Below are 23,025 nucleotides of genomic sequence, written 5' to 3' on the forward strand. Positions count from 1 at the left end.
AAAGAAAAAAACGGCCCCTCAAACTATCATGTCTATCAAGGAAAGTACGGGTGTTTTGACTCATGATCATAAAATGATTAGCACAATCTTTAGAAAATTTTATTCTGATTTATATAAATTGCAGGATTGTGAAGACAGGACTAGGAGGACGCAATCATTTTTTAAAAATTTGACCTTTCCGGACCTAACCCCAGAACAGGTATTGGTCTTAAATGCTCTCCTAACAGTCCAAGAAATACTTGACGCAATCAGGCAACTTCAGAGCAGTAAGGCACCTGGCCCAGATGGTTTTCAAGCTGAATTCTATAAAGAATTTACAGGAATATTGGCTGGTCCACTTATGGACATGTATAACTACTCATACAATCAGGGCTGTCTCCCCCCTTCGCTGAAAGAGGCAAATATCTCTCTTATCCTTAAAAAAGGAAAGGACCCAAAAGACTGCGCGTCATACAGACCAATATCCTTGCTAAACATAGATTTTAAAATCCTTTCTAAAACGTTAGCATTGAGACTAGAAAGGGTATTGCCACATGTCATAAAGGAGGATCAGATGGGGTTTATTAAGGGCCGTAGATCATCCAATAATATTAGAAGAGTTTTGAATATGATTCAAGCCTGCCATCAGGGAAAGATACCAGGAGTAGTAGTCTCATTAGACGTGGAAAAGGCATTCGATAGGGTTGAATGGTCATATTTGTTTTACGCATTGGAAAGGTTTGGCGTTGGAAAGGTGTTTACCAAATGGGTCTCAACATTGTATAGTGATCCCAAAGCAGTTGTGGTTACCAATGGATTAGGCTCGGATAGCTTCAGTGTGGGTAGGGGCTGCTGTCAGGGATGTCCTCTCTCGCCATTGTTATTTACGCTAATAATTGAACCACTAGCAGAAGCTATACGGGCTGATCCTAATATAACGGCCCCGAGGATTGGTACAGGTAAACATAAAATTACCCTTTATGCAGATGATGTTCTCCTATTCCTCAGTAATCCTCTGATGTCCGTACCTCGCTTAATCCAAGTTATTAATACATTTAGTGCATTCTCAGGCTATAAAATTAATTTCTCAAAATCGGAGGCTATGCCAATGGGTGGCCTTGCTATGATACCCCACTTATTAGATGGATCACACTTTCCCTTTGGTGGTCCCTGGAGGGTTTCTTATATTTAGGCGTTTTTATTGCCCCAGTATTTGGTCAGTTGTATAAGGCTAACTTTGTGCATTTACTGGAAAGGATAAGGCAGGACCTCCAGCGATGGGGAGACCTTCCAATTTCCTGGCTGGGTAGAATAGCACTAATTAAAATGAATGTCCTGCCCCGTCTCCTATACCCTATGAGAATGCTTCCGGTGATGCTGCTGAGGCTGGCACTATGTAAATTATATGGCTGGTTGGGTTCCTTTATCTGGAATCATAGACGGCCCCTCATTAAGCTGAAGAAGCTACAGCTTCCACAGGCAAGGGGAGGATTGGACTTCCCAGATTTTAGGAAAATCAGTTAAGTTCCCTATTAAGTTACATAGCTGATTGGGTCTTGTCTGACCCGCAATCAATCTGGCTGGACATCGAGGCTTCTCAAGTAAAATGCCCACTTATTAACCTTTTATTTTCAGATAAGAGGAAAATCATTATGGATCATTGTAAAAACCCTATCATACTAAACACAATTAAAGCTTGGAATATAATGCAGCAAAATGAGGGCAACTCACATAAATAGTGGGAGCATGGGGATTTCAACCGGGGTTTACAGATGCCACTTTTAAACTCTGGAGATCCAGGGGCATCTCATGTTTAGGGGACCTATTTAAAAAAGGGGTCCTGATGTCTTTTGAACAGCTGCGTCAGAAATTCGGATTACCTAATGGAGACCTCTTTCGATACTTCCAAATTTGAGATATATACAGAAGAAGACTACGTAAATAGATAGTCTTTATAAATCAGATAGAGAATGTAGAGTGCTACGGCCAATGGGGGTATCTTCTGTCAGTACTATTTATCATTTACTACATGATGAAGTATCGGGAGATATGGACAACATGCTTAAAACATAGGATCAGGATTTGGGACTAGAAATCTCTATAGAAACGTGGAATGAGATTTGGGAAAACGCCAGAAGAATCACCATCTGCAACTGAACTCAGGCTATCCAGCTGAAGATACTTCATAGGGCCCATATAGCACCGGATCGATTGGCAAAATTTAAGGCAGGAGCATCTCCAATGTGTCCGAAATGTAAAATAGAGGTGGGCACTCTTGTACATTGCCTATGGACCTGTCATAAGATCCGTAGATACTGGACTAAAGTAGCAAGTACCCTGACAGAAATTTTAGGAACGGAAATTAAGGTGGACCCTTTTGGGCTTTTCGAACTTACCCTCCCTGGATATGCACGGAAGAGATTATTTTCTATTCTCTCTTTCTGTGCAAGGAAAAATATTTTGGTAAACTGGGTGGCTGAGGGCCCCCCTGGACTTTCAAATTGGCACAGATTAATTATGGAATGTATTCCCCTTGACTTCCTTACAAATATGGTGCACCGAAAGACCGAATTATTTTATAAAATATGGCAGCCCTTCTTGAATGATATAAATACAGATATTTTGGCTATCCTAACAAGGGCTTTTATTTAATTGAGATTGTGAACCAGGCTGGTCCGGGGCCCCTTGGGAGAGGAATCCCGCATGAATACGGGTTTTGTTACATTTGATGTTAACACATTCCGAGCATGTATCTCACTATTCAATTTCTGTGTTATCCGTTGGTTTTTATTTTCTTTCTCTTATTTGAATAATGTAAGAGACTTAATTATACACTCTGATTAGTTGTAGGTTAGATTAGTAGTTAGTTGAGTTTTTTTTCTCTGTATTTTTCTTTTGTTAAATTTTGGTTATTACTTATTTAAGATTTAATTGTATATCAATGTTTGTACTTGAGAGTTTTTTTTATTTTTGTAAACTTGTAAAAATGTTAAATTTCTAATAAAAATATCTATTAAAAAAAGAATATGAGAAAATGAAAAGATTTATTTTAGAAAGAAGTCCATTAACTTATGATTTCTGAGCTGGCTCAGAACCATCACCATCTCACTAGACCCAACTAACATTGAAGTCGCCAATCGTCAGGCGCCATCTTTTGGTGCTGGGCCAATTCACATTCACCATTAACCAAAATAGTAGATAAAGAAAGAAGAATGAGAGAAAATAAAAAAAAACTAAACATGGATAGTAAATGCTTTTACAAGAGTAATAAAAGGAAAAGAGTTATTAAAGTGACGATTCCTAATAGGTTGAGACTGGGGAATTAACAATAAATAGCAGAGACATTTAACAAGTATTTTGTGTAGAAACCACAAAAGGAGTAGTAGAAAATCAGATAATCCAGATCTAAACTCTTCAGTCCTGCCACATCCACTCATGACTGGTGTATACGATCCACAAGATGCACTGCAAAAATTCACCAGGCTCCTTCAGCAGTACCTTCCAAACCCATGACCATTACCAACTAGAATGATAAAGGGCAGCAGAGACATGCAGCACCACTAACTGCAAGTTCCCCTCCAGGCCACTCACCATCCCTACATAGACATATATAACCATTCCTGCAGTGTCACTGGGTCAAAATCTTAGAACACTTTCCCCCAAAGCATTTTGGACCTACATATACCAAATGGACTCCAATGGTTCAAGAAGGAAGCTCACTGCCACCTTGCCAAGGGTTACTGGTGAGGAACAATAAATCCGAGCTAAGTGAGTGATGCCCACATCACAATTAAAAGAAAAGAATTGTTGTCAGGGCCCATTGACAGTGAGTTGTTTAATTGACCTCCACCAGTCACTTCCTTCTTGAACTGTTGAAGCGCATTTGGTGTAAATAGACGACCCAAAAAGCTTTGAGGGAAAGTGTTCCAGGATTCTGTTCCAGTGACACTGAAGGAATGGTGGTGTATTTCCATGTCAGGTTGGTGAGTCACCTGGAGGGGAACTTGCAGATGGTGGTGTTTCATGTCTACAGACCCTGACAACATTCCAATAATAGTACTGAAGACCTGGGCTTCAGAACCTGCGAATCCCCTAGCCAAGCTGTTCTAGTACAGTTACAATACAAGCATCAACTTGACAATGTGGAAAACTGCCCAGGTATGTCATGTACATAAAAAGCAGGACAAATCCAGCACAGCCAATTACCTGTACTATCAGTCTACTCTCAATCATCAGTAAAGTAATGGAAGGTGTCATCAAAAGTGCTATCAAGCACCACCTGCTCAGCAATAACCTGCTCAGTGACACCCAGTTTGGGTTCCGCTGTGGCCACTCAGCTAAAAACCTCATTACAGCCTTGGTTCAAACATGGACAAAAGAGCTGAATTCCAGAGAGTGAAGTTAGAGTGACAGACGTTGACACCAAGGCTGCATTCAACCAAGTGTGGCATTAAGGAGCTCTAGCAAAACTGGAATCAATGGGTATCAGGAGACAAACTCTCCACTGATTACAGCCATACCTGACACATGGGAAAATGTTCATGCTTGTTGGGTGTCAATCACCTCAGCTCCACAACATCACTGCAGGAGTTCCTCAGGGTTGTGTCCTAGGTCTATCTTCCCTCCATCATTAGGTTAGAAGTGAGATGATTGTGTAATGATGATTGCACAATTGTTCAGCACAATTCACAACTCCTCAGATACTGAAACAATCCATGTCCAAATGCATCAAAATCTGGACAATATTCAGGTTGGGGTTGATAAGTGGCAAGTAACATTTGTGCCACTCAAATGCCAGGCTATGAACATCATCAATAAGAGGCAATCTAACCTAAGTCCCTTGATATTCAAAGTTGTTAACATCACTGAATCCCCCACTTTCAATATCCTGGGGATTCTCATTGATCAGAAACTCAACTGGACTCATCAGATAAACACAATGGCTACAAGAAGCTAGGAATACTGCGGTAAGTAACTCACTTTCTGACACCACAAATCGTATCAGTCATCTATAAGGCACAAGTCACAGTGTGATGCAATACTTTCCACTTGCCCGAATGAGTGCAGCTCCAATAACACTCAACACGTTTGACATGATCCAGAACAAAGCAGCCTGCTTGATTGGCATCACATCCACAAGCATCCACTCCCTCCACCACCAATGCTTACAAGCAGCAGTGTGTAATACCTCCAAGATACACTGCAGAAATTCAAAGATTCAGACAGCTCCTTCTAAACCCAGAACCACTTGCATCTAGAAGGAAAAGGCCAGCAGATATATGGGAACATCATCATCTTCACATTCCCCTCCAAGCACTCAACATCCTGATTTAGAAATATATTGCCATTCCTTAACTGTTGCCAAGTGACATTTCTGAAATTCCCTTCCTAAGGGCATTGTGGATCAACCTACAGCAGGTGGACTGCAGCAGTTCAAGAAGGCAGCTCACCACCCCCGTCTCAAGGGCAGTTTGGGACAGCCAATAAATGCTGACCAGCCAGCAATGTTCACATCTCACAAATAAAAGAGAAAAAAAAATCATGCCTGGATGTGGCAGAACTGCAGATCTTTGATTTGATCCATTGATTATTTATGCTGTTTGGCATACAAATAGTCCCATTTCACCAAGTTGATGCCCCTTTATTTTATGTATGCTATGTATAGCTCCTAATATGTCCCCCTACACCCTTCATTGAATCAAGGCTAATCCCCTGGCTTGATTGTAATGGTCGTTTAGGGAATATACTGGGCCATGAGCTTACAGATTGAATACAATTTTCTTCATAGTCCACAGTGCCTCATGGATATTTTGAGTTTTGAGTTGTTAGATCTGTTCAAAGTTAATCTCACTCAACACTATGGTAACTCCACACAACATGATGGAACAAAGCTAATGTTTCAAATCTGAAATAAAGTGTGAAGGGGACAGTTTTTCAGCAATAATGAGGTGAAGGGGGGTTTGGAGTGCTGGAGGAGACAGGAAATTGATAGTTCAGTTTAAGTGATCGGAATGTGGGAATGACAGAACAATGGCGTGTATAACTGTTCATGTACTTTACGACCTTCTGGGCTTAATATTGAGTTCAACACGTTCAAATTGTGAACTCATTCCTTTCCTTGCTTTTAGCTTTGTCCTCTCTCCCCTTCCCCCACCCTAGTGGGGCTATCTGTTCTTTCCAATCCGGCAGTTAGACACACCATTGTTCTGCCATTCTCACATGTCAATCACTTAGTTTGAGCTATCAACACCCTTTCTCCCCCAGCACTTCCCTTCCCCAAACTATTACAAAATGCTGCCCCGTTCACACTTCACTTCAGCTCGGATGAGGAGTTATCTAGACTCAAAACATTAGCTTGTTTTCTCTCCATGTTTGCTGCCTGATCTGCTGTGATTCTCAGCACTTTTTGCTTTCACAACATGATGGAAGGAATTTTCAACATGTAAATGGGACTTTGTCACCATAAGGACAGTGCATTGGTGACAAGTAAATTGGTGAGGATGAGGTTAAGTAGGTTTTTACCCTCTTGTTGATTCCCTCACCTGCTGCCGCAGATTTAATTCAGGACTTGGCTAGCTCAATCAGTCATGATGCTTCTAAGCCACTTTTGATGATGGACATTGAAATCCTCCACCCACAGTAAATTCTGTGCCCTTGCCAATCTCAGTGTTTCTTCTAATTGGTGTTCAAAATTAAGGAGGACTGATTCATTATCCAGGAATGAGCAACTGGGCTATGGTACCGGCTAATCAGAAACATGTTTGTTTGCCTCAATGCCAATGAGACTTTGTGGGGTCTGGAGCCAATGTTGAATTCTTCCAAAGCAACTGCCTCCTGTGTGTAGACATACCAAGGGGTGGCGACGTTGCCTTTTGGAGCATTAAGGTAAGGAATGATATTGTGAATAAAGCATGGTTCTGTGAACATGATTAGGTAAAGCTGATGATTTACTTATCTCCAGCATTTCTCCGGGATATCTGGTCGGCATGGACGGGTTGGACTGAAGGGTCTGTTTCCATGCTGTACATCTCTATGACTCTATGACTCCATGGCATTGCTCTGCCATATTTGACATAAATCCTCAGATGTTCATAAGTAGAACTTGGCACATTATTGACATTTTCCATCATTGGTCAATGTTGAGTGTCCATCCAGTTTCATATTCCTTTTCTTAGGTTTTGTAGCAGTTAGTTGTAGGCCAGACCTACTAATCTCCAGATTTATTATTTGAATTCAAGTTTCACCATCTGACCCAGAAGTCCCAAGTGCATGAGTCCTGTGATATTACCACAATGCTATTGCTTCCCCTACATGACTTCTTCTCTTCTGAGCATTTCTTTGCTGCGAAGAGGCTAAAAGCAGTAATACAATATATAAACAGAACATTCGTCACTAGTTGGTGAGTGCCCAGAAAAAAGCGATTGAATATTGAATCAGGTCAAACCAAAGTTGATTAGCTCCCATTAATAAAAGTCAGTATATTTATAAGAATATCGGATTAGGGTTCAATCATGGGAATTATTTGGTGCTATTTCAGATAATATTTCAGTGCACATTATTGTGTGCCAATCAGACCTGTGTTTATACATCCTGGATTAGCCAAGAGATTTTCTGAACTTTGGGAGTGGGGGCCATGCAATATTCAAATGCAGATTCAAATTTTCACAGGCTCAGTGTCTTTCAGGTACATGCACCTAATTAAACTCCCTGATATATTTGGAATGCACAGTATTTAAGAATTTAAGAGCAAAACAGAAACCTCAACACTATGAATGGAAAAGAATGTGTTGACTCTCCCAATCAAAACTAAGATATTTATTCTTCAGTAAATGCCCCATTAAATGAAGCAGGCATGTTGGTTTAACTAATCAAGTACAGATAATTGTTCCTACCTGTTATTTGGAATATTTGAGTGAACCTTAATAACGAGATCTGTTATGCATTCTTCATCATCACCACAGTCTTTGGAAAATGGAATCTGCACAAGTAGTTTTAATGGAAAATTGAATTGCATGCATAAATAATTCAATATTGAATAAAATCTAAGATTTCCCCATGGACTTACAAAAAACTCCTTGGACCTTGTTGTGTAGGCATCAACGCTAGGACCAACTTCAGTATTTTTGGGAGCAAAGTCTAAACGTAGACTAAGTGGGTTCACAATATCAATTTTTTCCTAGTTGGGAAAAAATTAGAACACAAGTTAACTAAAACACATCTGGCATTGTACATACACTGCAATTGCACAAATATAATATGTCTGAGCTAAAATTAATTGTAATTGCTCACAAAAATGTTTTGCTATAAAGTTGTTTTGTAATACTTCTCCAATTTATTTAACCCTCATATAGGCAAACAAACAGGTTCTTGTGGTGCAATGGTAGTGTCGATAAAGTGTGGTGTTGGAAAAGCACAGCAGGTCGGACGGCATCCAAGGAACAAGAATGTCTACTTTTCTTCAGGACACTGCAGTGGTAGTGTTCTTACCCCTGAGCCAGGAGGCCCATGTGTTTCAGAAGTTTGTCACAATGTTCCTGAATAAGTTGACTTGAAAGTATGTGTAAGCAATTGACCAGCCATGATAGGTGGTCCTCAAATTACGAACATCAAACTTATGAACAATATCCCATATTAATATTAATTTATTTTGAAGATCCTACATGCAAATATTTGCTTATACTTATAAATAGCTACTTTATAGTGTACTGCTTTGTGTTCTGACTTGCATGCAAACTGACTTACTAAGATATTCAAGAACCCAGAAAATGAAGAGACTAACATATTCTCTAAATTAATTTAGCATCATACTTACATTGACATAAAAGTTAAATATGTTGCATTTTTCCAGTTTATCAACTGAAATGTCATTTTGTATTTCCCGCATATGATTTGTTTGAAACAATGCTCGTGAAGTAGCATGAGATGACTTGAGACTCATATCAAACGTTGCATTGTATGTAATATCTGTAGAGTTGGAAAAGAAATATTTTTAAAACGGCATTTCTCTGCAGACTAACCATGATAAATTAATGTTACTGTTGTTTCGAACAGACAACAGTACAGCACAGCACAGGAACAGCCCTTTCACCCCACCATTTCTGTGCCAAACATGCCAGCCATTCATTTATTATATATTTTTTTGAAAACATTTTTACTCTTTTACGAAAAGAAATTACAAAAATACAAAGGTACAGAAAAACAGAAATAATACAACTTAATTGTATTACAATAACATTAACAATAAACGACCGACACTCTACAGGATACAATAGTCTCATAATTGCTTAACTCAAGTTAAATTAAAATGAAATGAAACTAAATTACAAATAAATTAAATTAAATTACATTATTCCACTTGCTGCACCTCCACTGAAGCTCCCGTCCATGGCAGCAACAGTTATTATACCCGCATTTACTAGGCCTCCTCCCCCTGGGGTCCTTGGACCTCTATATACAGCCCTCACGTCTATATAAAGGCCCTAATGAGTACCACCAATAGATTCATGTCTATATAATTTAGAAAGGGCCACCACATCTTATAAAATTGTTCTGTTCTATGGTGCACCACATTTGGAAGATAGTCTTGGGGGGATGAACTCCAGCACGAGTCTGCGTCACCCTGCAAGACCTGGGGGTTTTTCTGATATCCAGTTCATTCGAATGTTCTTCCTTGCACAACGTGTAAGGATGTTAAATAACCTCTTCCCGTGTTCATCCAGAGAGGGCAGATTCAGTAATCCCAAAAGCAGGGATATCAGATCTGCCTTAACTTCAATTCCCAGGATTTTCTCAGCTCATTCACTATGGCACCCAATATCCACAAGTCTTGTAGCAGGACCAAAACAATGTGTAAGGGTGCCTAATTTTATATTTGGGACATCCTGGAGAAAATCCTTTCTTAAACTTTGCTAACCTCTCTGGTGCCATATGGGTCCTATGAAGGATCTTGAATTGTATAGCTTGTGCTTTACTGCATATTAAATTTTTTTCACCTTCTCATGCTGGCCATTCTAAACTAATCTCATCTATGTGCACATGGTCTGTAACCCTCTATTCCCTACCTGTTCACGTGTCTGTCTAAATGCCTCTTATCTTCCCCTGTCAGAACATTCCAACCAACTACAGCTCTCTGTGTAAAAAAAAACTAGCCTTGCACATATTCTTTAAACTTTCTCCCTCTCACCTTAAATTTCTGCTCTCTAGTATTTGACATTTTCAGCGTGGGAAAACGACTATCCACCCTATTCAAGCCTATCATGCCACATTAGTTTAAACCCTCTGAATGGCACTCGCAAACCTTCCTGCAAGGATAATGGTGCCTCTCTAGTTTAGGTGCAATCCATCCTTCTTATACAGGTCCCTCCTGCCTTGGAAGAGTTTCTAGTGATCCAGATATCTGAAGCCCTTCCACCTGCACCAGCTCTTTAGCCGCATATTCAACAATGTTGTCTTCTGATTTCTGGCCCACTATTTGTGCCTTGTTTTGATATCCCTTTTGTTCTTCCTTCCAATAACTATTTCCTGCTTTTAAAGTTTAACTTCTTCCAATTTGGACAAGGTCATTGGTGGAATCTTCCCAGCGACTGACTGATAAGGGGCATAAGCAAGAAAGATGGGAAAATAGGGTGAAATCGACAGGAAGGACATCTTGGTGTCAAAGGAATAAAGTTCCTCGCCAGTGAATGGTGAGATGCTTATTTGTAACTATTTGCAAGGATTAGCAAGTTATTATTAGTTAATCTTGCCTTATTTAAATGTAGTTTCCAATTCTCCCACCATTAGATGGCAACAATTGCTGACTTGAAAGGCAGAGCAGTAACTTGACTACTTAGTGTTCTGCATGTCCTCAGGATCCTCATCTTGGACAACAGTCTCCAACATCCAAGGCCACTCTCCATGGACAGACATACACCACCTTCTACTGTCTGCTGCATCAGATACATACCAGATTTACCATACCATTCTGGCACATTTCCAATCTGCTTACAATACATTTCTGCCCTTCAATACTATTCTCTGAATTGTACCTATCATTGGAATACTGTGTGCAGGTACAAGCACCAAACTCCTGGATTGGACCAGGATGTAACTCAAAGCTTGCTTTCTCTCTTAGTGGTCACTTTCTTCGTACCTACTTGGTACTTGCAATATATCTTCCTTGAATTGCTTCATTGTCCTTTGTCCCCTCAGTCAGAGCTTACAGGCTCCCAGTACTTCTGTCATGACTTGCTTTGTAACAGACACAAAGCCAGTCATCATGATGGCCAGCAGTGATCAGTTCAAGGTGGTGGACATGCTTCTGGATGGTACCATTCTATGTCAATCTCACACCTCAACCACTTGCTGGCAGTGTACACCGCAAATACACTTCATACACATGAACTAAATGGCCACGTCTAAAAGTCTAAGGGGAGTAGTCTTTGGTCAAGTCAGAAGATCCCAGCACAGTAAATCAGGGGTAACCCCCAGAGGCTTGGACACAGTCAGCCCAGAGTGTCCAATACAACCAATCTGTGAAGACAACCAAAAATATAAAGAGGGTGAACATAATCTTTGAAGGTAAACTTGCAAATAATATCAGATGGACAGCAAGAGCTTCTTTAAATATATAAGAAAGAATTGAGAAGCCAAAGTGAACATAGACATTGTAGGGAATGAGGCTGGGGAAATAATAGTGGGGCAACAGGAAATGGCAGGGGAGTTGAATAAATATTTTGCATTAGTCTTCACAGTAGAAGATATGATTCACATTCCAAAATTACAAAATAATAATGGAGGAGAGGAAATAAATACAATATCAATCACTAAAATGAAAGTACTAGGGAAACATATAGGGCTAAAGATCATTATGCCCCATCCAGGCAATTAAATAAAACTTCTACAGTGATAGTGAAGGTACTGGTACTAATCATTCAAGAATCTTCAGATTCTGGAAAAGTCCCAGAAAACTGGAAAAATGCCAATATAACACCTTTATTGAAAAAAGGGGAGGAGATAAAAAAAAGGTAATTATGTCTCAGTTAGCTTAACCTCTGTTAATGGGAAAATGGTATAGATTATAATAGAAGATGCAATCGCACAGCATTTAGAAATACATAATATGATCAAGCAGAGTCAGCATGGCTCCATGAGGGGAAAATCATGCCTGACAAATTTCTTTTTAGATTACTTACAGTGTGGAAACAGGCCCTTCGGCCCAACAAGTCCACACCGACCCTCCGAAGAGCAACCCACCCAGACCCATTCCCCTATATTTACCCCTTCACCTAACACTATGGGCAATTTAGCATGGCCAATTCACCTAACCTGCATACCTTTGGACTGTAGGAGGAAACCGGAGCACCCGGAGGAAACCCACGCAGACACAGGGAGAATGTGCAAACTCCATACAGACAGTTGCCTGAGGCAAGAATTGAACCCAGGTCTCTGGCGCTGTGAGGCAGCAGTGCTAGCCACTCTACCACTGTGCCACCCCATAACTTATACTTCTTATGATTCTTTCAGAAAGTAAAAGGCAGGGTGGATATAGGGGAAACAGGGATGTAATATATTTGGATTTTCAGAAGGCAATAGACAAGGTGCCACATATTAGACCACTTAATCAGATAAGAGCCAAAGGTGTTGGCGGTAGTATATTAGCATGGATATAAGATTGACTAACTAAATAATTAAGTGCAAGAAGTTGGGAAAAAAAGGGGCATTTTTAAGATGGCAACCTGTATCTGTTGGAGTACCACAGAGACCAGTGTTGTGGTTATAATTACTTACAATATATATGAATAACTTGCATGAGGAAAAACGAATGCACGATAACCAAGTTTGCAGATTATATAAAATTAGGTCAGAAGTGTAGCAGCCTGCGACTGCTCAAGTGCAATAAAAGTCATTAGGAGGGGAAGCAGAAATACAGGCACAAGAGAGGACTGCAGATACTAGAAATCAGAGTCTACATTAGAGTACAACAGGTCAGGCAGCATCTGAAGAGCAGGAAAATCGATGTTTCAGGCAAAAGCCCTTCATCAGGAATGAAGCAGGAAAAAACGTTGATTTTCCTGCTCCTTGGATGCTGCCTGACTCTGCTGTGCTTCTCCAGCACCACTCTAATCTGGACTCTGATTTCCAGTATTTGCAGAGAGAGAGTCAACTTGTGAAGTCAGGAACAGACTGAACAACTTGTCAGACCAGGAGAAAGTGAAAGTGAGGACTGCAGGTGCTGGAGATCAGAGTCAAGAGTGTGGTGTTGGAAAAAAGCAGCAGGTCAGGCAGCATCTGAGGAGCAGGAGAATAGAGTTTCAGGCAAAAACCCTTCAAAAACTTGTCAGACCAGCAAAGTAATGAGTATCTGGGAAGTAATTCAAGTTTCTAAAGAATCGGATAGTTAGGATTAGAATTTTTAAAAGTGTAAAGTTTGTACTTCCAAATAAACCTGTTGGACTATAACTCAGTCTTGTCAGATTAGGTGCTGAAAGGTTGTTTCCCCTTATAGGTTTGTCTCGCCCCAGAGGACTTAATTTCAGAGTAAGGAATCACCCAATTATTTCTTCTTTCAGAGACCAGTGAATTTGTAGAATTCTTTATCACAGAGTTGTATGGGCTATTTTGTTAAATAAAGTTAATGCTGAGATCGATTTTTTAATCGGTAAAGGAACCAAGGCTTATGGGGAAAAGCCAGGAAAATGAAGTTGAAGGCTTCTAGATCATTAAATGTTATCATTAAATGGCATAGTAGACTTAATGGGCTCAGTGGCCCGCCTCTGCTCCCATATCTTCTGTCTTTGGAATCATTTTTAATTATGAATCCCAAATAGGGTGAGTGTGAAGAACCTACGATAGGACTGTATGACATTTGAGCTATTTGAGCATCCAAATGAAATTTTGGTTTGGAGGTCTTTGTGGTGGCTCCCAAAAGAACCATTTAACCAACATCCAAATTGGTTATGAATTCTTGCTAAACTAGAAATTATAAATATGCAATAATAAAATAAAATCAATCGATAAAATAAACTCTGAAAATCCAAGAGGAAATGTCCAAGCTTCTGTCCTATCTCAGGTAGTTAATAAGTAGAAACCCATGAAGAATCATTGGAAAGTAAGCTGGGGTTATGGTGTGACACTGCGATGACTCAAATAGAACTTTAGGACCAGGCTAATTTTGCTGTTAGTGTAAATATGGTTATATAAAATAAAATAACTGATATTGCTATAGTATATGACAGTTTATCTAATAAAAGTAGAACATCATTTAACGATTCTTACTGATTGATGATACTGAGTTTTCTGGTTTGATCGTTGCTTGGAAACATATTTTGACTTTGCCACAAATTAGCTGGTTTCCATTGATCTGACAAGTTTTGTTTAAAATTGACAATTTGGTTGGCTCAAACACCACTGTAAACCTTACAGTTGCAATGCTTCGTGACCTGAAAAAGTAGGAAAAACTCTGTTATACATTGTGGTTATCAATACTTAAATGACAAAGCAGCATCAATTAAATTACAAAATGCAGACTGAGTGACCATCTGTGTTGTGTCTGCAAAAATGACCCTGAGTTTGCAGTTGCCTGCACACCACTGTGTTCCCGCACCAATATTTCTGTCACAGGCCTGGTGCAATATGTTCTAGCGAGCCTTGCTGCAAGCTCAAAGAACAGTATCTCATTTTCCGCTTGGGGACCTAGAAACCTCTGAGACCTCATATCGACTTCTTTTCTTCATTCATTTATGGAATTAAGACATCACTGATTAAGCATTTAGTACCCATCGTCAATTACTCAAAGGACTGTGAGGAGTCAACCACATTGCTGTGGGCTTGGAGTCACATGTAGGCCAGACCAGGTAAAGATGGCAGTTTCTCTTAAAGAAATTAGTGAACCAGACAGGCTTTTCCTGACAACTGGTTTCATGATCATCATTAGACTTTTAACTTCAGATTTTAAAAAATTGAATTCAAAATCCATTATCTGCATGGCAGCATTAAAACCCAGGTCCCCACAGCATTACTTGGGTCTCTAGAATAACAGTTCAGTGATAATACCACTAACGTTAATAAGTTCAGTACCTTTAGAGTTTGATTTCATCCTTCCATGTATTCACCCACCTCACACTCAATCCGGTGATGACACGGGTTGCTTTTATCATAGTCACCCATTCTCACATACTCCCAGACACATTATCACATAGTACAAGTTGCATTCAGTACAGCTCACCCATTATCTCCTACTCTTAGCTCTTATCACTTATTCAGTTTTTTTTATCTGTCCTGGCCTGCTGTCGATAATCTCCTTGTTTACCTATCCCTTTTCATGTCTCTGTCTGCTCCATCACAACTTCTCCGTTTACCTCTACTCTTTCCACCCAAGCCCCAAGACTGAAATCCCATTTTTTTTCCTAGCTGCTGATAGTTCTGATGAAGAGACACTGAACTTGGAGTTAACTCATTTGTCTTTTTACAGATACTCGTTCAGATCTTCAGCACCTGCAGTTCTTTGTTTTGTTAAATCAATTAACTCAGAGCACATACAATTGCCCAATCTGGATAGTCTCACCATTGACCTTCATAACTGTTTTTCTTGCAAGCTGAATTTATACCAAAATATTAAATCAAACATCTAAGATAATCACAAACAGCAATAACAGTTTATGATGGCAAAACAATAATGTGATTTTGTCCCTTAACTCCGCACAAATTTATTTTCAGGTTATGGACAGCATTGATTAGGGCAGAGTTCATGTTATAGAACATAGAACATAGAACAATACAGCACAGAACAGGCCCTTCGGCCCACGATGTTGTGCCGAACTTCTAACCTAGATTAAGCACCCATCCATGTACCTATCCAAATGCCGCTTAAAGGTCGCCAATGATTCTGACTCTACCACTCCTACGGGCAGCGCATTCCATGCCCCCACCACTCTCTGGGTAAAGAACCCACCCCTGACATCTCCCCTATACCTTCCACCCTTCACCTTAAATTTATGTCCCCTTGTAACACTCTGTTGTACCCGGGGAAAAAGTTTCTGACTGTCTACTCTATCTATTCCTCTGATCATCTTATAAACCTCTATCAAGTCACCCCTCATCCTTCGCCGTTCCAACGAGAAAAGGCCGAGAACTCTCAACCTATACTCGTACGACCTACTCTCCATTCCAGGCAACATCCTGGTAAATCTTCTCTGCACCCTCTCCAAAGCTTCCACATCTTTCCTAAAGTGAGGCGACCAGAACCGCACACAGTACTCCAACTGTGGCCTAACCAAAGTCCTGTACAGCTGCAACATCACTTCACGACTCTTGAATTCAATCCCTCTGCTAATGAACGATAATACTCCATAGGCCTTCTTACAAACTCTATCCACCTGAGTGGCAACCTTCAAAGATCTATGTACATAGACCCCAAGATCCCTCTGTTCCTCTACCTGATTAAGAACCCTACCATTAACCCTGTATTCCGCATTCTTATTTGTTCTTCCAAAATGGACAACCTCACACTTGGCAGGGTTGAACTCCATCTGCCACTCCTCAGCCCAGCTCTGCATCATATCTAAGTCCCTCTGCAGCCGACAACAGCCCTCCTCACTGTCCACAACTCCACCTATCTTCGTATCATCTGCAAATTTACTGACCCACCCTTCGACTCCCTCATCTAAGTCATTAATAAAAATTACAAACAGCAGGGGACCCAGAACTGATCCCTGCGGAACTCCACTTGTAACTGGGCTCCAGGCTGAATATTTACCATCTACCACCACTCTCTGCCTTCGACCGGTTAGCCAGTTTTCTATCCAATTGGCCAAATTTCCCTCTATCCCATGCCTCCTGACTTTCCGCATAAGCCTAATTATGTTCATTCCTAATTATTCCACATTCCCCGTGAAAAGTTAAAGTCCTTGTAATACTGCCATGCCTGCATGGTACTATGTGAGAAATTTCAGGAGGTCAACTCATCAACAGTGAAGGAATTATTCCTCACCTCCATGGCATAGAAGTAGCTGACATGATGAGAACCTATAGATAATGGTTTCCCATGACTTTGTCCCTCATGTATATCTCCAGTTATTTCAGTTATCTTAAGTCAGTTGAGACAGTGCATCCAGTAAATCTAATTTTGCCTTCACAAGGATTGTATGATGATTGCTTCCACCAATCCTGTTGCAGATAGGTTTACACAGGACAGTTTGGTTGGTGAGAAGGAAGTCAAGTATGTAACTTCCTTGCTTTGGTTCTTCCGCTACTTTCTGTCTGTTTGTTCTAGTAGATACATCCTTCAGGACATGGCCAGCTTAGTTGGTGTACTATTGAGGTATCTTCAGTGAATGATATTTATGTCTACTGACTAAACTATATTATGTACCACACCCGTGCATGTCTTACATCTTCAAGTGATGTTTAACAGCGAGATTTTGTGATCTTAGGCCATTCGGCCCATCAAGTCTGCTCTGCCACTCAATCATGGCTGATAAGTTTCTCAACCACATTCTCCCAGTTTCTCCCCTTGATTCCTTTGACAATCAAGAACCTATCTATCTCAGGCTTAAATACACAAAATGACCTGGCCTCCACAGCCTTCTGTGGCAATTAATTCCATAAATTTACCACTCTCCAGCTGAAGAAGTTTTGCCTTATCTCCTTTCTAAATGGTCTTCCCTTTACTTTACGACTGTGCCCTTAGGTCCTTGTCTCTCCTAACAATGGAAACATCTTCCCAACATCCACTCTGTCCAGGCCATTCAGTACTCTGTAAGTTTCAATTAAACTCTCCCCTCATCCTTCTAAACTCCATCGACTATAAACCCAGAGTCCTCAAATGTTCCTCCCAGCTTTTCATTCCTGGGACCATCCTCATGAACCTCCTCTGAACATTCTCCAGAGCAGTACATCACGCTCAGTGGTTAGCACTGCTCCCTCACAGCACCAGGGACCTAGGTTCGATTCCAGCCATGGGTGACTGTATGTGTGGAGTCTGCACATTCTCCCTGTGTCTGCGTGGGTTTCCTCTGGGTGCTCCGGTTTCCTTCCACAGTCCAAGGATGTGCAGGTCAGGTGAATTGGCCGTGCTAAATTGCCCATAGTGTTAGGTGCATTAGGCAGAGGGAAGTGGGTCTGGGTGGGTTACTCTTCGGAGGGTCTGTGTGGACTTGTCGGCCGAAGGGCCTGTTTCCACACTGTACGGAATCTAATCTAATCTAATCTTTTCTGAGATATGGGGTCCAAAACTGCACACAGTACTTCAAATGTGGTCTGACCAGAGCTTTATAGAGCCTCAGAAGTAGAAACCACTGTGTGCCTACATATGTCAGATTAATGTTGCAACTGTGACAGACACACTTGGGATGTTTATGAATCAGTCTGGAATGTTGAAAGACATGATGCTTTAAATGGCAGGTTGTGGTAAACTGATCCATGTGTGTAATTTTGCAGCTTGGAACTGCATCAAAACCAGAGGACTGGGAGGTTTGGCTGGTGTTGTGATGTTCATAAGAGTGTAGTATTGTAGCCAGTCATCAAGTCCCTTAGACCTTAGGCAATTTGACTCTGCAGGGTTGAGCGGTCTGAAATTTCCTTGCAAGGTCACAGACATGAACCAATGTCCAGTAGTTTACAAGCCCCTCCCAGGGGGATTATCAGTGGAGGGAGGGTGATACAGTAAAACTGCTGGGTGCATTATCAGGTCAGTTCTCTGAGGAGATTAGCCACTGCGATATTTTACCAGCTGCAAATACACATGCAGCAAAATTACCTGCTCCAAGGAAGTAACAACTGGTTAATACAGAGGTCCAATTGGTGACACGACAGGGTTATGATGTTTTACTGGCTACTAATATTTGGGATAGGAGGCTGCTAACTAATTGTAGGTAGTTTCTTGATGGCAGCTTTTACAGCTGGAGTCTCAGTGTCCCAATAAGTAGGTCTGCAACCTGGAGGGAGTGCCCCCCAGCTTCAACAAACTTTGTGAAGGAGTTTCCCCTGGATTTTATTTATTTTTAAAAATTGTATGTCATAACACCTGTCCTGGGGGCGCTGCTCAGGGTTCAGAGCTGTTGTTCCTCTGATTGAATCAAAAACATCAGGAGTCTTCCTTGCACCTAATACTAGACAATAGTTAGCTTGGACAGTTGGTTTGTGATGCAGAGTGACACCAGCAGTGTATGTTCAATTGCTGCCCTAACTGAGATTCACGTGAAGGACTCTCCCTTTCAACCTCTTGCCTAAGGCATGGTAACTCTCAGGTTAAGCCACCACCTCTGTAATGGAAAGCAGCCCTAAGGTGTGGTAAGAGTATGGTAACTTTACCTTTTACTGGATATAGGAAAATAGTACAACAGTTTGGAGACTGCCAGATGTGGAATTATGGGGGCAATCCAGCTATTAGCATGGCCAATCCACCTAACCTGCAGAGGTGTGTATTGTGCAAAGAAACCTGAGCACTTGGTGGAAACCCACACAAACACAGGGAGAATGATTAGATTAGATTACATTACAGTGTGGAAACAGGCCCTTCGGCCCAACAAGTCCACACTGACCTGCCGAAGCGCAACCCACCCATACCCCTACATTTACACCTTACCTAACACTACGGGCAATTTAGCTTGGCCAATTCACCTGACCTGCACATCTTTGGACTGTGGGAGGAAACCGGAGCACCCGGAGGAAACCCACACAGACACGGGGAGAATGTGCAAACTCCACACAGTCACTCACCTGAGGCAGGAATTGAAACCGGGTCTCAGGCGCTGTGAGGCAGCAGTGCTAACCACTGTGCCACCGTGCCACCCATTAATGTGCAAACTCCACATAGTCACCCAAGACTGGGGTGGAATCTGAAAGAGTTAATTGATATCATGAGATAAGCTCCACCCCACAGGATGAAAAGGACTGTTCCTGGGATGGTTAACCAGTCCTTCAGTGCCAGGTCTGTATGAAAATGTTTCAGAAACAGTGATGTAACCTTACTGTTAGGTAGAAGCTGAAATCTTACCAAGGACTCCAATGTATCTCAGATTGCACTGTTACACAACATGTAATTCTGTTCATTAAGACTGAGCCTAATCTCTGCTGAAGATGGAATGTGGATCTCCTTTCCCACATGGTATCAGTAAATTAGGCTAATACCAATAAAAAGGATTGCTGGTTGTGAGTCTATTCAAAGCAGTCCAAATGGTTCAGGTGAACATGACCATGACATATGATGCCTGTACATCAATCCCAGGGGATCTCCACTATAAACCTTCTTCTCGTTCAAAATAGAACTACTGTTCACCACCACAGTCAGTTTCTTATCACTCACCAAATCTTCTTTCCAAATTGTTACTGTCCATTTTATTCCAAGGTCTCTCATACATATTTTAAATGTTGAGTTCATTGGAATATTTCATGAGAAAATGCACTGAAAAGTCTATGCACTCTCTATCTATGGCAAAATTCAGTGTAAAAGTGTCAACATTTGCTCCTATGGATGGTATTGCGGTCTTTCTGATGTGATTTTGCAGCTTTAAGAATTTTCAACAATGTGTTGAAACTCAGTCAATTATAAGTAAATAGTTCTCAAGTCATTTGGACATAGGGTTATGATATAAAATGGGAGATGTTGATTCAACCTTCCATTATACACTAACTTCAATAGAAAAAATATTGAGGGAGAATATAATGGCAGCAAGATAATACTACTCAAAGTCATAATGACCCCGACCTGTTTAAATAGAACATAGAACATAGAAAAGTACAGCACAGAATAGGCACTTTGGCGCACGATGTTGTGCCGAGGTTTAGTCCTAATGTAGAATATAATAACTTAATCTATGCACCCCTCAACTCACTACTATCCATGTGCATGTCCAGCAGTCACTTAAATGTCCCCAATGACTGTGGTTCCACCACCACAGCTGGCTACGCATTCCATGCATTCGCAACTCTCTCCATAAAGAACCTACCTCTGACGTCTCCTTTATAACGTCCTCCTAATATCTTCAAACTATGAGTCCTCATACCAGTCAATCCTGCCCTGGGGAAAAGTCTCTGGCTATTGATTCTATCTCATTATTCCACTCATTATTTTGTACATCTTGATCAGATCTCCTCTTTTCCTCCTTCTCTCCAGAGAGAACAGTCCAAGCTTATTCAAGCTTTCTTCATAAGGCAAGCCCTCCAGTCCAGGCAGCATCCTGGTAAACCTTCTTTGCACCCCCTCCAAAGCCTCTGTATCTTTCCTACAGTAGGGTGACCAGAACTGGACACAATATTCCAAGTGTGGTCTCACCAGGGACTTGTAGAGCTGCAGCAAAACCTTGCAGCTCTTAAACCTGATCCCCCTGTTAGTGAAAGCCAAAACACCAAATGCTTTCTTAACAACCCTATCCACTTGGGTGGCAACTTTGAGGGATCTATGTACTTGCACACCCAGATCCCTCTGTTCCTCAGAATCTTATCTTTAATCCTATATTCAGCATTCGAGTTCGACCTTCCAAAATGCATCACTTTGCATTTATCCAGGCTGAACTCCATCTGCCATTTCTCAGCTCAGCTCTGCATCCTGTACATGTCGCACTGCAGCCTGCAGTGACCCTCGATACTATCGACCACATCTCCAATATTTGTGTCATCTGCAAATTTACTAACCCACCCCTCAACCTCCTCATCCAAGTTATTTATAAAAATTACAAAGAGCAGAGGTCCAAGAACAGAGCTCTGCGGGACCCCACTCAACACTGACCTCCAGGCAGAATACTTTCCATCTACAACCACTCTCTGCCTTCTGGCAGCTAGCCAATTCTGACTCCAGATAGCCAAATCTCCCTGTATCCCCAACTTCCTGATTTTATGAATGGGCCTACCATGGGGAATCTTATCAAATGCCTTGCTGAAGTCCATATACACCACATCCACTGCTTGACTGTCATCGACTGTCTTGACACCTCCTTAAAGAACTCAATAAGATTTGTGAGGCATGACCTGCCCCTCACAAAGCCATGCTGACTGCCTTTAATCACATTATGCTTTGCCAAATAGTCATCAATCCTGTCCCTCAGAATTCTTTCCAAAACCTTGCTGACCGCAGACGTAAGACTGACTGGTCTGTAATTGCCAGGGATTTCCCTATTACCCTTCTTGAAAAGATGAACAACACTTGCCTCCTTCCAATCCTCCGGTACAATTCATGTGCAGGGTGAGGAGGTAAATATCCTCGCCAGCGGCTTCGCAACCTCCTTCTTGCTTCCCGGACCAGCCTAGGATAAATCTCGTCTGGCCCTGGGGACTTATAAATCTTAATGTTTTCCAAAATTTCTAGTACATCAACATCACCAATCTTGATCTGGTCAAGACTGTATCCCAGCTCCTCTAAGTTTTCATTTACAACAAGTTCCCTTTCCTTGATGAAAACCAAAGCAAAAAAACCAATTAGGGCTTTCCCTATCTATTCAGACTCCATGCACAAGTTCCCTTCGTTATCCCTGATTGGCCCTACCTTCTCCCTGATCATTCTCTTATTCCTCTCATATGAGTAAAATGCCTTTGGGTTCTCCCTAATCCTTTCTGCCAAGCCGTTTTCATGCCCCCTCCTGGCTCCCCTCAGTCAATTTCTGAACTAGTGTTCATGTATCCTGGTGGCTGGTTTTCTGCCTGTTTTTTCCAATGGGGTGTTTGTTTCAATCCTTGCACAGTATTCTGTAAATGACTACATTGGACAAACAGGCAGGAAACTAGCCACCAGGATACATGAACACCAACTAGCCACAAAAAGACATGACCCGCTCTCACTAGTATCCTCACATATGGATGAGGAAGGACATCACTTCGACTGGGACAACACATCCATCTTAGGACAAGCCAAACAAAGACACGCACGAGAATTCCTAGAAGCATGGCATTCCAACCGGAACTCTATCAACAAACACATTGAGTTAGATCCCATCTACCACCCCCTGAGAAAAGGAACAGGAAGTGACTTCACCACAAGAAATGACATCACCAACCCAAAGAAACCCAAACATACAAATAGAAAGCAGGAATTTTCAGCATTGCTTTGCATGAGGCACACTGAAGATGTTACCT

The 23,025-nt window shown here is 41.3% G+C and overlaps 1 protein-coding gene across 1 annotated transcript in view; it reads right to left on the reverse strand.

Moving 5' to 3' along the window:
- LOC140477769 (integrin alpha-2-like) overlaps positions 1–23,025 on the reverse strand; it is a 188,164-nt gene that overhangs the window by 45,927 nt on the left and 119,212 nt on the right. Inside the window, exons 16-19 of the mRNA XM_072571628.1 lie at positions 14,236–14,399; positions 8,792–8,943; positions 8,045–8,155; positions 7,872–7,957 (exon numbers count right to left, since the gene is read on the reverse strand). Coding sequence (XP_072427729.1) covers positions 7,872–7,957; positions 8,045–8,155; positions 8,792–8,943; positions 14,236–14,399 — 513 coding nt within the window. The remainder of the gene's footprint in view (positions 1–7,871; positions 7,958–8,044; positions 8,156–8,791; positions 8,944–14,235; positions 14,400–23,025) is intronic.

Source organism: Chiloscyllium punctatum, chromosome 1 (genome assembly GCF_047496795.1).
Source record: "Chiloscyllium punctatum isolate Juve2018m chromosome 1, sChiPun1.3, whole genome shotgun sequence".
In the NCBI taxonomy this organism is placed as follows: Eukaryota; Metazoa; Chordata; class Chondrichthyes; order Orectolobiformes; family Hemiscylliidae; genus Chiloscyllium; species Chiloscyllium punctatum.